Source organism: Schistocerca nitens, chromosome 3 (genome assembly GCF_023898315.1).
Source record: "Schistocerca nitens isolate TAMUIC-IGC-003100 chromosome 3, iqSchNite1.1, whole genome shotgun sequence".
Taxonomy (NCBI): Eukaryota; Metazoa; Arthropoda; class Insecta; order Orthoptera; family Acrididae; genus Schistocerca; species Schistocerca nitens.
In genome coordinates, this window is record NC_064616.1 from 176739357 (window position 1) to 176756146 (window position 16790).

Consider the following 16790-nt stretch of genomic DNA (forward strand, 5'->3'; position numbering starts at 1 on the left):
CTGTAAACGTTGTAAATAATTTTTCGCTGCCTGTATTTTACCCATGCTATCCTCAGAATTTCTAACAATGTATTAAAGTCAACACTGTTGTAAGCGTTCTCTAAATCTATAATTGCTGTAAATGTTGGCTGCCATTTCTTTATTCTATCTTCTAAGATAAGTTGTATAGTCTGTATTGACTTCTTTATTCCTACAGTTCATGGGAAGCCTGACAGGTCATCCACATGGTTAGCTTCTACCAGTGACCTTTTTTCTGTAAATAATGAATGTCAATATTTTGCAACCAGGACATCTTAAACTAATGGTCTGGTAATATTCACACTTGTCAGCATCTACCATCTTTGCAATGGGTATTATTACATTATTCTTGAAATCTGAGAGGATTTCACCTGTCTGAAATATCTTGCATAAAATGTGGAATAGTATTGTTTTGTCTGACTCTCTCAATAATTCTGAGAGTGTATCATCTACTCCAAGGGACTTGTTTCAACTTCAGTCTTTCAGAGCTCTGTCAAATTCTTCTTGCAGTATCATATTTCTCATCTCATATTCATTTACTACTTCTTCTCTTTCTGTAATATTGTATTCAAGTTTGTGTTCTATAGACACTCAGTGTGTTTCTTCCACCTTCCACCTTTCAGCTTTCCTTTTCATAGTACGGGCTTGTCATCTGAGTTTTAATACTCATGCTGGTGGTGCTTCTTTCTCCAAAGCTTCTTTAATTATGCTATAGGTGGCATATATCTTTCTCATAATCATGCAGGCTTCTACAGCCTTGCATTTCTTATTTTTTTCTCCACTCAGGGACTGGGTGTTGTGTTGTCCTAATCATCATCATTTCATCCCCATCGATGCGCAAGTTGCCGAAGTGGCGTCAAATCGAAAGACTTGCACCAGGCGAGCGGTCTACCCAACGGGAGGCCCTCGTCACAAGACATCATCGTCATCACTGTCATCTATTGGGTTCCTTGCCTAATGTTCCCTTTTGAACTCTCGAGTTCTTTCAACTTATGTAGGTTCCATATCCTTAATTTCCTACCCCTCTGCTTTTTTCTGGTTTTATCCTGCAGTTAATAATCAGTAAATTGGGACAGTAAACTGTAATATTCTCTCTTGGTAAGATGATGTACTGCATATGTTAAATTGTGAGCACTTGTATGTGGATAACTAGGCGAAAGCTGTTCATATTATCTTTTACCCTCTACTAGACCATAGTTGTTAGTGCTTTTTTGTCTGTTAACATCAGCTCGTGCCTTTTAATCACTATGCAAATATTTTACCTCAGTGGATGACAACACCAAAAATCACTTAGTAATTTCTGTTGAGATATATCTGTTCCACATAATTAAATAAAAGCTTTGTCAGACACTGCAGTACATGTGAATAACAGCTACACTATTGACACAAAATGCAATGCTTGGCCTACCTTCTTGCCGCGACCATGGGAGTATGTGTTGAGGTGTGTCTGGTTATGTGTGAGAATGTTTGTACTATTGCTAGAAAAAGAGCTATTGCTCAAAGGCTAGTGTGAATGGTGTTTTCTGTTATGTGTTTCTCTGCTTGTTGCATTGATCCACGATAAGTGAGTGATTGCCTTTCCTTAATTTTGCATATTGCTCCATTCAGAAATTTCCATTATTGTTATAGGTCTATGTATCCAAACTTCAGAATACATATATTATACACATCTTTTTGGCACTTGACATCCTCCCTGCTACTACGCTATTTGCAGCTGACACATTTTGTTTGTGTCTGTCAGTGGTACAGCTGTGTCAGATGAGTTACAGGAATTAAAGCAAGTAGGGGAAAAAGCTACTATAAGTGTGGAATTGAATTACATAAGGAAAAAAATACACATTTTCTGTGGCAAAAGATAGAATTCTGTTTTAGATCTAGCAAGTAAAGTCATTGTCTTTTGTTAGAATTCTAGAATTTGCACATTCACACGTCACTGAAATTAGGTTAAATTACACAGTCGCCTAATTTGTGTTCCAGTTATCATAATGTCTCTGTGACCAACCTGATATTTTCTCCAGTTGAGTGTTCCGGTTGTGACATTCCAGTAGTTTTTTCACAAAACTTTACTGAGAGAATTACTGTTCCTCCCTAGTCCACTAGCCCTCTATATGTAATGTAGCTCATCTTCATCACAGTTTTATAACTTAGCTTTTTTAAATTTTTTATGCAGTGTATTGTGCCTCCAGATGTGCTGTTAATTTTCTAAGACTGTTTATTTTAATTGTAAACAAAATTTGAAGGATTTTGCAAATATGAGTTCAAGATTAATGAGCAGACTGTGCTCATTTTTAGATGTACTGGAGTGTTTCATATTTTGTTTATATAGAAAGAAAGGCTATAAAAGTGTTTTTCAATTATGAAAGTACTGTATTCCAAGTTAAACAATAGTTCCAAAAGCATATTTTGCAAGACTGTTTTGGAAAAGAATTTCATGCATTTTAAATGGTATGTACCTTATCAGTGATACGAAGGAATGACATATGGCTTTGATTCCACCTCAAACTGTGGGTCCCCTTTCCCCAAGAAGACTGCTGAGGTATGTTAGGGAGTGCTAGTTGCCAAAGTGGCATCCAATTGAGACACACAAAATTTACCAAATAAGGAGGTAATAGCTGTTTGATGAAACATTAAACTCTTGCAACTGCTTAAGTTGATCAGAAAGTGTAGTCTTCTTGGTTTTTGTGTAGAAGGTGACATGTCACTCTCAAATTTCATTTCTCTGATCCCATGGATAGAATGTGAGATGTGGAATCTATCCTGAAGACATATACAGATTACAATTTATTTTAAGACTTGTTAAATAACCATTATCAGAACCTGAATTTTGTGAATATAGAAGACTAGAATTTTACATACGTGATAAGTGTTTGTTTACAAAGAATATGATAATTTTCATGTAAATTTCTGGGGTTCTGAAATGTGTGGTGGTTATTTAGACATATGCTCTGTTTACGAAATTGCACGTCATGTGAAACATTTAGTGGGATGAAAATGAATCTTCTGATGTGAACCTTAAATGTTGTAGGAAAGTTCTTGTAGAATGTAGACACTTTAGGATTAAAGGAGACCACTCACTGAAAAGTAGAAGCATTGAGTCGTCGATAGGCTCACACGAAAGAGGAAAAATCACCCCCCCCCCCCCACACACACACACACCTACACCTCCTGCATAGTGCCAGCTAGACTGACAGCGCCAATGATATTTTGTTTTTGTGGCAGGTGGGCTGGTTGTGGTGGGGTAGTGTTGGATGGTATGGGTAGAGGAAGATGGAGGTGAGGAGAAGGACTGGGTATGCGTGGCTAGTGGGTCAAAGGGAGGCTGGTTTGCCAGTTAGGAATGCAGGAGGGAGGGATGGCAGGTATTGTTGTGGTGGGTGGTGGCAAGCACTGAAGGGTACGTGGTGATGTGAATTGGGAGGGGGTGACAGGACATAGGATGGGGAAACTGTTGGGTGGAGGGTGCAGGGACAGTGGGTTACCTAAGATTGAGACCAGGACAATTATGGGAGTGGAGAATGTGTTGCAACGATAACTCCTATCTCCATTGTTTAGAGAAGCTGGTAATGGAGGGAAGGATCCAAATGGTTCATGTTGTGAAGCAGCCATTGAAATTGAGCATGCTGTGCTCAGCTGCATGTTGTGCCACCAGGTGGTCAACTTTGTTCCTGACAACGGGTTTGTGGTGGCCATTCATTCTGGTGGACAGCTGGTTGGTAGTCAAACCAACATAAAAGGCTGTGCAGTGTTTGCAGCAGAGTTGGTACATGAAATTGCTGCTTTCACAGGTGGCCCGGCTTATGATGGCATAGGGTAGTCCTGTGACAGGGCTGGAGTAGGAGGTACTGTGTGGGTGGATTGGGGAGGTCTTGCACCTTGGTGTGCCACAGTTTAGGAGGGGTAGGGAGGATCTTGGGTAAAATGTCACTCATCTTAAGGCAGGATGAGAGATAATCAAAGCCCTGGCAAGGAATATGGTTCAGTTGTTCCAGCTGAGGGTGATATAGGGTGACAAGGGTGGGACTTGTTTCTAGCTGATTCTTAGTGGGTGGTGCGAGGATTGGGGGTGTGTGAGGATATGACACAGGAAATCTGTTTGTGGACGAGGTGTAGGAGGGTATTGTCTGTCAGTGAAGCCCACCGGCGGCAAAATAGCATTGGCACTGACAGTCTGGATAAGTTTTTCTTCTTTTGTGTGTGCTTGTCGACGACTCAATGCTTCTGCTTTTCAGTGAGTGGTCTCCTTTAATCCTAACGTATTCTAATATAAATCTATACAGAGATCAGTTAAAATTGTTGTCGTGGGAGTGGTCCTAATTCTCATACTAACCATACTTTCTGCTGTATGTAAATAACCTTACAGGTGGAAGTCATTTCAATGAAAATGCAGCCTTAATGTTGCAAAATGTTATATTTATTTAAACTTTCATTTCTTCCATTTCAGGGAATCAGACGGCCGTGGAAAGGAGTTCTGATGGTTGGACCTCCTGGAACAGGCAAGACGATGCTAGCCAAAGCTGTTGCAACAGAATGTTGTACAACATTTTTCAATGTATCATCTTCAACTCTCACATCAAAATACAGAGGCGAATCAGAAAAACTAGTGCGACTCTTGTTTGAAATGGTATCTATTTTTTATTTGCTACTTGTGGCACAATGAATGTGTTTGAAAGCTTTCTAAAAGGTGGATTTAAAAAAATTTACAGGCTCGCTTTTATGCACCAAGCACAATATTTATAGATGAAATAGATTCATTGTGTTCAAGAAGGGGATCAGAATCAGAACATGAGGCATCACGCCGTGTGAAATCAGAACTTTTGGTGCAGATGGACGGCATTAGTTCAAACAGGCACGTAAACATGTTGTGTTATTAGATTTTTTAAATCTAGTTATTTGTTAAAGTGGATATTGGATTTTTCAACTCAGTATGTGTAAAAATGCTTTTGATTATTATGCTGTGTGTATTATCATTGGAGAATTGGTGTAAGTTCAGTAGATGTGTAAAGTGTACAACATGCTAGCAGTGTTCTGTCCCAGAAAAATGTCAGTCTGATTCCAATGATTTTTTGGAAAGTGAATTGTGTGGAAATAGATCTTCCAAAAAGCTTCAAAAATTCAAACAGTGCAAAATTCAGTGACAAACTGGTGAAGGCAAATATTAAAGTCAAAAAATTTTAGCCATTGCAGTGCTGTGTCATTGGCCTGCTGTAGAGCATGAAGATCACTTGTGTTTTCTGTTGGGGCACCTCTCCATAAGACTGGTGAGGCAGATTTGTTACCTCGTAGGTTGTGAAGGTATTCTTTGAGGTTTGAGTAGTGTGGAAAATCTGCACTGACTTTATGCTCTTTTTTTTCATGTACTGTAAGTGCAGTCTTCCTATGCATATTGTACAAAACACATTATAATAATCTCCCACCCCCCCCCCCCCCCCTGGGAGGGGGGGGGGCGGATTTTGCGGGTTCTTGCATGGCTACCACAGGCTATTCTTTTTCCCCCTCCTTTGGGGAATGTGTGGGATGTTTTTGGAAATATTTTCGGCATTTTCAGTAGCTGATACCAGAACAGTCTCACACAGCAAGGGTTCGCACGTACCCCCTGGTACAGACCAGGCCCAGGGAGGGGTGACTGCCTGAGCTGCTACCTTTCCAAATTGCTGATTGGTCCTTTTGTCGGGTGTTAGGAAGGTGTGAACAGTCACCTCACGTGGGTGCAATTCCCACTAAGGGAGGCTCCCAGTTGGAAGGAGCATGCCATCGGAGATGCTGGCAATCGTGGGGGATTTTGTTGCAATGAGCCAATCGTCATCTTCACAATCAATGTCTACTAAACATAAATGAAATGAGGCTAATAATTAAGACTTTCCCAGCTGCACCACGGTTCCTCATGGTTGCTTGTATTGAAGATGGTCAGTCCTTTGCTACAGTAAATCTGCTTATTATTTAGAAAGGTGTTGATGCAATTGCTGATCCTGTGAAATCCTGCTCTCATTTACCCAATTGCACTTTGCTTTTGAGACTACTTCTGATTCTTAGAGACAACTGCTTGCTGATTCACTCCTCCATGGCTATCCTGTTTGTGTCGAGGCCCATTGAACGGTGAATTCTTCCCGTGATGTTATTCACACTATGCTGCTCGATGGTCTGACTGAGGCAAAAATCCAAATATACCTTTCTGGCCAGGGAGTCAATGCAGTCCATTTGGTCATGGAAAAGGTAGATGCATCCTTAGTGCCCACACACCTCTTTTCCTCACTTTTGATAGAGTGAAGCTTCCGTCAAAGATCAAAGCAGGCTATGAAGTTATCACAGTCTGACCATACATTTCAAACCAGTGTCATCATTACAACAACAATCAAATGTCCTGTTGACACCTGGCCAAACATTTAACCTGTGCTAAGGATGCTCACAAAGTTGACTGTCCACCTCCTTCTCCCCATTGTATCACTTGCAATGGTGACCACACAGCCTTCTCCTGAGATTATCCCATGTATCTCGATGAGTGGGCCATCCAGGAGTTCTGGGTGAAGGAAAAAGTGCCTTACCCAATCACTCACAAGTTGTTGGCTAGTCAGAAACCCTGCATTCTGTTGTCTGGTGTTTACAGTACTGTTCTTGCTACATTTTGCTCCACGAAGGACATGGCCATGCAGATATGCGATCTCAAATTTAGCACCACGGTTGTAAAATCACCCATTGTCAAGGTTGCATCCCCGTCTCCTCCTCCAGCTGTGCAACAAGCCACCAAACTTTCGCCTCACAGGGCGAAGTCACCTGCTACACAACTGGCAGGCCAAAAAGGACAGAAGGAATGCTCCCCTGAAGACTTCTTATGTCCCTCCAGCAGACAAACACCTGAACTAACCAAAAAAGCTCAAAGAAGTCAAACAAAGGCAAACGGTCTTTTCCTTCACCGGTTTGGAGATCCTCTTTGACGGTGTCGCCATGTGATACCCTCACCAGCTTAACCTCTGTGTTGCCAGTGTGTACCACCAACCTTTTTTTCCCTGCACTATGCAGACCGACAGAGCTAGAATTCTGACAACTCTGTCGATCACGTGGAGCAGAATCCCCCAGCCTCTGCACCCTGTAGCAATGAGTCTTTGAAGGCTGGGACTCGGCAACTGCCGAGGTGACATCCCTTCATTTTTTCTCTCCTCCCCTTTCCTTGTCATGACTCTCTTCCAAGGGTATGTTTGTGGCCTTAGATCCCACAAAGAGGACTTAAGGCTGCTCTTGGAATCGCAGCGTTCGCTTGTTCTCTACCTCCAGAAAACAAAATGTTGTCCTCATGGCCGCTTTGTGCTCTCTCATTTCTTTCTTGTCTGCTTTGACCTTCCCCCGAGGAGGACAGCATTCCATCTCATGGGGGAGTCATGCTGCTCATCCAGGATGACGTTCATAGTCAAACCATCTCCCCGACTTCAAGCTGCTGCAGTCCGCGTTTTCCTTCCTCACCTCACCTTTTCGCTTTGTACTGTTTACATCCCTCTGTCATTTGGTGTCACCAGGGCAGACTTTCTCCAACTTATTGGGCATCTCCCTCACCCATTTCTGCTGCTTGGTGATTTTAATGTGCACCATCCCCTTCGGGGCTCTCCCAGAACCTGTTGGGGAGGTGGCCTCTTGACTGACCTCAATCACCTTAACTTCATCTGCCTTAACACGGAAGCACCCACGTTCCTTTCAGACTCCACGCACACCTATTCCCTTTTGGACCTTTCCGTCGGCACTGCCCAACTTGCCCATCGTCTCAAGTGGTCCATTCTCTCTGATGTGCTCTTGAGTCACCATTTCCCCATGTGCTATCAGTTTGTTGACTCCTACCCCACATATGTGCACACCCAAATGGTAGCATTCTGAGGCCGACTGGAGGCTTTATCCCTCCCTGGTGACCTTTGACGAACAACATTTCCTGAGTTGTGATGACCAGGTAAAATGTCTTACAAACATTATACTTACCGCCGCAGAATGTTCCATTTCTCCCACTTCACCTTTACCGCGCCGTGTCCCAATCTCTTGGTCGACTGAGGCATACCATCATGCAATTCGCACAGGGAGACATGCGCATTTTTAACCGTCACTCTTATGATGGAAAACTGCATTCGCTATAAACAGTTGTGTGCACAGTATCATCGTGTTCTTTGGGATAGCAAAAACGTTAGCTGGATTTCATTTACTAGCTCTTTTAACAGTTCCACTCCCTCTTCCGTTGTGTGGTCCAACCTCCAACAGCTCTCTGGGCTGAAGGTCCATCACACAATTTCTGGCCTGACCATAGCAGATGATGTCATTGTGGACCCTATTTCTATCTCCAACACCTTGGGCCGCTTTTTTGCGGAGATTTCAAGCTCCAACCATTATCACCATCGGAAATGAGTGGAGGAGGCTCGGGTGATAACCTTCTTTTCTCAAAACTGTGAATGCTTCAATGTCGCCTTTACTGTAAAGGAGCTAGATCGTGCTCTCACTTCATACTGATCCTCCACCCCAGGGCTAGACAGTGTTCACATTCAGATGCTGCAGAACCTTTCTCTTGCAGGCAAGCCATTTCTCCTTCATATGTACAATTGCATCTATGCAGAGGGCGCATTTCCCAGACTCTGGAATGAAGCCACTGTCATACCTGTACCTAAGCCCGGCAAGGACAGGCACCGCCCTCCTAGTTATCATTCCATTTCTCTCTCCAACTGTGTTTGGAAGGTGATGGAACGTATGATTCGTGCCCAGCTCCCGGCTGGTATGGTGGCTAGAGTTTTGCAATTTACTAACCACTGCACAGTGTGGATATAAAGTGTGTCATTCTGCGGTTGACCGTCTCGTCACTTTGCCAACCCATATCGTGAATGGTTTCCTGGGGAAATAAGAGACTGTGGCCATGTTTCTCGATTTGGAGAAAGCCTACGACACCTCCTGGAGGACTTCTATCCTCTGTACTCTCTACACCTGGGGCCTCCGTGACCACATGCCCAGTTTCCTTCAGGAGTTTTTTAAAAGACTGAATTTTCAAGGTACGTGTTGCTTCTGTCTTGCCGGACACCTTTATCCAGGGAAACAGTGTGCCTCAGGGCTCCGCCCTGAGCGTTATGCTCTTTGCTAGCACCATTAACCCTATTATGGCCTGCCTCCTGCCGGACTTCACCGGCTCCCTTTTCCGTGATGATTTTGCCATCTATTGCAGTTCTCCACAGACTTGTTTCTTGACCATTGTCTCGATGGTCGTTACTCGTGGCTTTTGTTTTTCCACTGACAATACAGTTTGTATGATTTCCTGCGGGCACAATTGGTTTATTCGACTGTCTTTACATCTTGGGCCTGTTGCTCTTCCATTCATTAAAACTACGAAATTCCTGGGGCTCATACTCGATAGGAAACTTTCTTGGTCCTCCCAGTGTCTTACCTGACCGCCCACTGTATGCGGTCCCTCAATGTCCTACGTGTCCGCAGCAGAACTTCCCGGGTAGTAGATGAAACGACCCTCCTCCGTTTGTCCAGGTCCCTTGTCCATTCAAAACTAGGCTATGGGTGCTTCGTATATGCATCGGCACGTCTGTCCCTCTTATGCCATCTCAATACTATCCACCTTCGTGGCATCCATTTGGCCACTGGAGCCTTTTACACTAGCCCGTTTGAGAGTCTGTATGCAGAAACTGTCAAACTACTGCTGTGATTTTCTTCTCAGCAGGTATGCATGCTGTTTGTCTGCCATGCCTAGCCACCCATCTTGTGCCTGCTTCTTCAATGACTCCTTTGATTGCCAGTATGAGGTGCATCCCTCTTCTGTTACCTCCTGGAGTTGGCTTTTGGCTATTGCTCCTGCAGCTTGACTTCATGCTACATACCACTTTCCTAATGGGTGTGAACCCTTCACCACCTTGGCTTCGTGTGGTGGCCCATGTTCACCATCGCCTTCATTCGCTTCCTAAGAAAACTTCTTCACCCTTATTCTATCGCCATAAGTTTCTTGATCTTCACACGGAACTTTGCTATTTTACCTTTGTGTACATTGATGACTCTCAGACTGAGCGTGGTGTCTGGTGTGCCTTCGTCACTGGCACGGACGTTTTTTGGTATCTACTTCCTGAACACTGTTCAGTGTTTACACCAGAGCTCTTTGCCCTTTATCAGGCCACGCAGTACATCCGGTGACACAGGCTTTTCAACTGTGTCATCTGCTCCAACACTCTGTGCGATTCAGAGCCTGTGTGTGCTGTACACCATCCATTCTTTAGTGCAACGGGTCCAGAAAAGCTGTCATTTGCACACTCTTGGGAGCCACTGTGCTGTTTATACGAGTCCCTGGTCATGTCAGTCTTATGAGAAAAAAGGCTGCTGACGCTGCTACCAAGGCTGCAGTCCTCGTACCTCAGCCCCTAGTTCTTCTATTCCCTCCAGTGATCTCTGTGTTGCCATATGTCAGCAGGTGGTGTCACTTTGGCATCACCACTGGTCCTCCAGGGAGTTAAACTTCTTCCAGCAGCTTGCATGACCTGCTCTCAGCCCTTTCGCCACGAGGAGATCATTTTAGCTAGGTTGCGTATTGGGCACTGTCTTTTCAGCCATCACCATTTGTTAAGTGGTGCTCACCCGCTACTTTGTGCTCATTGCCTTCAACATTTGACGGTTCACCATTTCATGATGGAATGCCCTTTTTTTAACCACTAACATTCTCATTTATGTTTGCTGTGAGAGTTATCGGCCATTTTAGAGAATGACACGCGGGCTGTTGACCGTGCTCTACTTTTTATCCGTCGTAGTAGTATGGTGATTGACATTTAATCTTTAGTTCAGGACCTCTGTTTCTCTATGGTGTATTTTGTGGACTTTTCTTCAAGTCTCTGTTTTTAGCTGTCTTTCCTTCCGTTGATTGGGTTTAATGTGTAGTCGTTTTTAACTCCTTTTTTGTCATGTTCTACAGTTCTGACATGGGCGCATATAACGCTAGTTGTTTTTGCACTCTAAAACAAAATGAAACATTATAATATTCAACTCATGTTTAGTTTAGTTTTCCACCTTTAACAGTAGCGTATTTCATCTACATTTGTCATAATATACATGAGCACTGGCTTCCAGACTGTTACAGGAGTCTGTTAGTGAGCATAACCTCAACCAGATGTCAAAACATAAAGTTATCTTCAAGGAATCTCTAAATTTTATCTGAAAATTTTCTCTTTATTTGCAGAAACCACTTTCTTGAGTGTTATAACTTAAAAAAGAACTTGAATTCTTTATAATGTGACAGGCCTGAAATTAAAACCATATCAGTGAGGCTTATTTAAAGATTTTTTAAAAATGTAATGAACATTGCATCAGTCAGAATTCAGAACCACTATGAATGCTGTTCCTTATTTAGGATGAGTTAGTTGCTGTTCTTAAGCTGCTGGAATTTGCTCTACTTTCAAGCTATTAGAAGTTTGGTGTGGTTGGGTGAACTTCTGAGTGTCATGTTCCAGGGATACCAAAGGTACTTCAAGCACTATCATCTCCAGGGAATACTGTTTCCTCTGCTGGAAGTACAGGATCTCTCACCACTCATCCACTTGATAGTGAGTGGCATGTCCGGGAGGTCTAGGGACCCTACACAGGGGAGGCAGGAACCCGGTGGAACTAAAGTTATTATACTCATTCCCCAAAATCAAACAGTTTGATGTGCTTTCTTCCACTAAAACTGAAACTGTCATAGTGAAACACACTTCAGCTGTTATGTGTCAAGGGATGGGTGGATGGGTGCAGATGGGCCAGGGTCTATTAATGATTGCCAGTTCAAAGCTACAGCCATTACACAAATAGCAGATGGGGATGGGAAGGATCAACATGTGCATTCTGTGTGCCTGGAAGCCTTATTTTGCTTGTTGAAGAGGCTGTTCTGGCTGCCAGTGAGGGAGCAATGTGCAACCGACTGCACCATGGAATGAACAGAGCCTGTTATTATACATGGATCATTCCGGTGACTGACAGACTAGGTTAAAAATACCATCCTTGCTCACAGTTTTTCAACGAAGCTCACAATTGGAAACATTGTCCCCAGTACTGATTGGGGCTCTCTGGTTCCAAGCTGAGTAGAAGAAGCTTAAACAGATCTGTGACAAGTTAGGCTATAACTTTTCAGACTTGTGGCTTAGTGAATTGTAGAACCCCCCCTTCCAAATTGTTCAGGGGTACAGTATACTACCCATCAGAGATATGACTTGGGTGACCCCCTCAAATCCAGATAATAACTGTAGGAGACTCAAAGAGGAACTCAAAACAGTTAACTCTGGTCAGAAGCAAGTAGAGGAATTATGGCGCACATTTAGAAGAGAATTTGATGAAGCACTGGATAGATATGTACCTAGTAGAAATTTTCATGATGGGAAGGATCCTCCTGTAAAGAAACAGTGACTGGTACATGGTATGTGTAAAACAAAGCACAGGGTTATAGACAGAGAGATAGTGAATGAAATGCTTTTGGCTGTCAAGAGGGTAATGTGTTTAAAGCCTTCAGTAATTCTGTAGGAGCATTTTAGTGAATGATCTCCAAAGTGGAGGGTAACAAAGCAAAAACAGGAACACTTACTTCCATTTTCAAATGTTCCTTTACTAAGGAAGATACAGAATGACTTGCCCAGTTTACGTCTCACATCACTGCAAAAGGGAATGATAAAAATGTTAGTGGCAGTGGTGTTGAGAAAAGGCTAAAATTAAATGAGGCTCCAGGGCCCAGTGGACTCCCAGTCAGATTCTATAAAGAATTTACACCTGAATTAGCTCCCATTGTAACCATTGTATATCACAGATCTGTTGAATGAAGGACTGTGCCCAGTGATCAGAAAAAAAGCATAAATCAAATCCGTCAACAGGAAGGACAACAGATATGTTGCATAAAATTACCATCCAATTTCATTGACTTCCATCTGTCGGAGAATCCTAGAATATTTTCTGAGCTCAGACATAATGAAGTATTTGAACAGAAAGACCACCTCCAAGCCAATCAGCATCTATTCTGAAACCATCAATCATGTGAAACCCAACTTGTGGTTTTCTCACATGACTTACTGAAAGCTATGGATCAAGGCAATTGTGTGGGTGTTACATTTCTCGCTTCTGAAAAGAATTTGGTTTGGTACCGTACTAACATTTATTAATGAAAGTAAGATTGTATGGAGTATCAAACAAAATTTGTGACTGGATTGAAGATTTCGTGGTAGGGAGAAGTCAGCATGTTCCTTGGGATTAAGTCATCGACAGAAGTAGAAATAATTGTTGGTCATGTTGTATATTAAAGGCCTGTAGACAGTATTAATAGTAACCTCAGACATTTGCAGACGATAGTTATCTATAATGCAGTACTATGTGAAAAAATCTGAGCAAATGCAATTAGATTTTGATAAGATTTGAAAGTGGTGCAAAGATTGGAAACTTGTTTTAACTGTTCACAGAAGTAAAATTGTGCACTTCACGAAACTTGGAAAAATAGAATGCTGTGACTAAAATATCAGCGACTCACAGTTGGAATTAATCAACTCATCCAAACACCTGTGTGTAACGGCTTGTAGAGATGTGAAGTGGAGTGATTACGTAGACTCAAAGATATGGTAGGTGGAAGACTTCAGATCATTGACAGGATACTGGGATAATGCAGTCAGTCTACAGTGGAGATTGGTTACAAATCACTTGTGCATTCCATCGTAGAATATTGCCTAAACATGCTGAACCAATGCCAAATAAGCCAAATGGAGATATTTAACAAGGAAAACAGTAGATATGGTCACAGGTTTGTTTGATTTACAGGAGAGCATTGTGGAAATGCTGAAAAACCCTCGATTGGCAGATGCTCAATGATAAACACCAGTTATTGTACAGAAGCCTTCTTACAAAATTTCAAGAATAAATGTTAACTGAATAATCTGGACAGTCTTCAGTCCTCTATGTATGGTCTTGCTGTAAGGACCAAAAAGACAAGATTAGAAGGATTACTGTGCACACAAATGCATTTAATCAGCCATTCTTCTCACACTCCATACACAATTAGAATGCTGAAAGCCCCAACAAAAGTACTTAGGCTTTTTTGCCAGTTTAATGGGAAAAATTGTGCTTTTGAATTCATTGAATACTTCTCACATTGCTATTATGAATTTTGTCAATATTCAACTTTTGTTTGTCAACAAGGTTTCATTTGTTTTAAAGCTTTGCTGAAACTTTGTCTTCACATCAACTGTCTTTCTAACATGCCTACTGAATTCTGTTGATATTCTACATTTTGAGCCCCCAGGCGTAACCGTATGATGTTGACTGCTCTGCATAATTTGCTGTCATTTTCCTGGCACACTTGCAAAGAAAAACCATTTTCCTACCTTTATTAAGATTCTTTTAAATGGATGTAGTCATTTATGCTGTAACAGCTGTATTTTCATAGACTCCTTCCTCTACATTTACTGAAGTGAAAATTCTAGGTCTGTAACCAGTGATAAATGGAATTGTCGTAGATAGTTTCAAATCGTACAAATATCTCAGTCCATAGTTTGAATCTGAACATTCTTAGCACAAAAGCGAACAGAAGCTACAAAACTGGTTATAAAAATATAATTTGTGTCATTGCCAGGAAAATTTTCAGTTGTGCTCGTTTGAAAATAGTAGGAATTTCAAAAGTTTCATAAAATTCTTAATGACAGGTTTGAATGATTGCTTTATATTATGCAGATCTTAACTGACAGTATGTATTGTTACAACAGAAACTGTAATGATGTGGATGGTGTGATCTGATTAAACTACAGTTAGTAAATTATCAGACCATTTAGCTACAAATTAACTTAGTATTTTGTGAAATATTATTTATATATACAACTTGTGTGATTTAAGTGATGTATAGTTGTAGCACTGGGCATCAGTAAAACAAGACTGAAAGTGATGCCAAGTCTTCTGAGACAAAGTTGCTTTCAGTTTGACATGGATACATAAAGGATTTCTGAAATAAAAGAAACCTCAAGATTGAAACAATTATCAAGTAAAAACATTTAAAATCGATTTAATTTGCAGCTATTGTTGTGCCTATAAACAACTAAAAGAAAACACAAATGCTGTGTTAAAAAAGCATTACTTTCAGTCCTCGAGAGAGGAAAGTGTTTGAATAAATGAAGTACGAGAGTTATCAAAAACCCAGCATCATTTCTTAATTAATTTTTAAGCACTGTAGTTTCTTATAACTCATTCCTCTCACTTGCTTAATTCTATAGTTATAGTCATTTACAGTGATTTTAATCCTATCTACTGTGTTCTTTGTTTTGTAGTGATGAGCCAGGCAAAATAGTTATGGTACTTGCTGCCACAAATTTTCCGTGGGATATTGATGAAGCTCTAAGACGAAGACTTGAAAAACGTATTTACATTCCTTTACCTACACGTAAGTCAGACATTTGTCTATAAAAATGAGATTAAATGTTTTCAATTTTTCGGGAAAAAGAAGATTGCTGTTTGGTAGTATGAACTTGTTTTTATACATCAGTTGCCATTCTAGCCTTAACAAACACCATTTGCTTAAAATTAAATCTTCCTCTGTAAAAAGAGAGAGCGAGAGAGAGAGGGAGAGAGCGAGAGGGAGGGAGAGAGCGAGAGGGAGGGAGAGAGCGAGAGGGAGGGAGAGAGCGAGAGGGAGGGAGAGAGCGAGAGAGAGAGATTGATTGATTGTGTGAGAACAGTGTATGGATATTATAAGCAAAAATTACATTTAATTTCAGAACTGCATCATTAAAGTGATTGTCACCTTTCTCTTCTACACTGTGCAACCCTATTACTGTCTCCCACTGTGACACAGAAGTTTGAAATTTGGCTCAAAGTTACCTACAACCTTTCTCTGTAATGGTGCAAAAGCATGGCACCCTACGACGTCACCATCGGGCTCAGCAACGCTTGAGACAGAAAGATGACACACGCAAGGGAAGGCCACAGCTCAGAAGTTCATGGGAGGTTTGAGGTGGGTGAATGATGTCACTTTGGTAGAAATTGCATCACAATTCTGCCCATTGCCACTGTGGACACGTCACGCGACAGGAAGGTCATCACACCCTCCTCTTAGCAACATTTCACCTTTTCTTTTGACACCTCTGCAATGGAGACTAGACTGTGACGCTGGGCATTGAATTCGTGATTTTCTTTTAGGTAGCCAAGGAAAACATTTCAGATACACCACCACTTGGTGTCAACACAAAAATGGATGCCTTTGATTCCAGTGCTTAGTGATCAGTGACTGTCCGTCACTGTACAGTTACATTTTTAAAGTGCTCAACAAAGGTGTACAGGTGGTACTGAGGGTGTAGCCGATCTGGGGCATCTCAGAGGCCCTCAGGGGCTCAGCATTGATTTGCTGAATACGGGCTTGGCGACCCTGGGGTTCCTGAGATGGGGACTGGTAAGTGTCACCAGTTCCCCATCACCGTAAGTTCTGGGCATGCTTCAGCGACCGTGGCATGGCAGCGGAATGTTGTGTCCCAGGGAATGGGGATCTTGGCTTGAGCGCTCGAGTCGCAAGGATGGTATAATCCTCTATAAAAAAAAAACCCTCAATCTCAAGATGTGCTGCACACTGATGGGATGCATACCTGTTAAGATCGAACAGTCGTTAGCGGGCAACCTCTGGGGAAGCCTGCGTGCCTCAGTTGTATAAGGCTCTGTCTGAGTGGACCCTTATTTCCCTAGCTACTCTTGGGACCGAGATGGAACCCTCAAAATAATCATCTTTTCCTCACAGTGGGAAGGGTGTACCACCTTGGGAGCATTCACACCCATTCATCCAAAAGAATGAG

At 42.0% G+C, this 16790-nt stretch overlaps 1 protein-coding gene across 1 annotated transcript in view; it reads left to right on the top strand.

The window, feature by feature from the left end:
• Nucleotides 1-16790, top strand: part of LOC126248117 (katanin p60 ATPase-containing subunit A-like 1) — a 112339-nt gene that overhangs the window by 64174 nt on the left and 31375 nt on the right. Inside the window, exons 8-10 of the mRNA XM_049948796.1 lie at nt 4460-4639; nt 4722-4864; nt 15279-15391. Coding sequence (XP_049804753.1) covers nt 4460-4639; nt 4722-4864; nt 15279-15391 — 436 coding nt within the window. The remainder of the gene's footprint in view (nt 1-4459; nt 4640-4721; nt 4865-15278; nt 15392-16790) is intronic.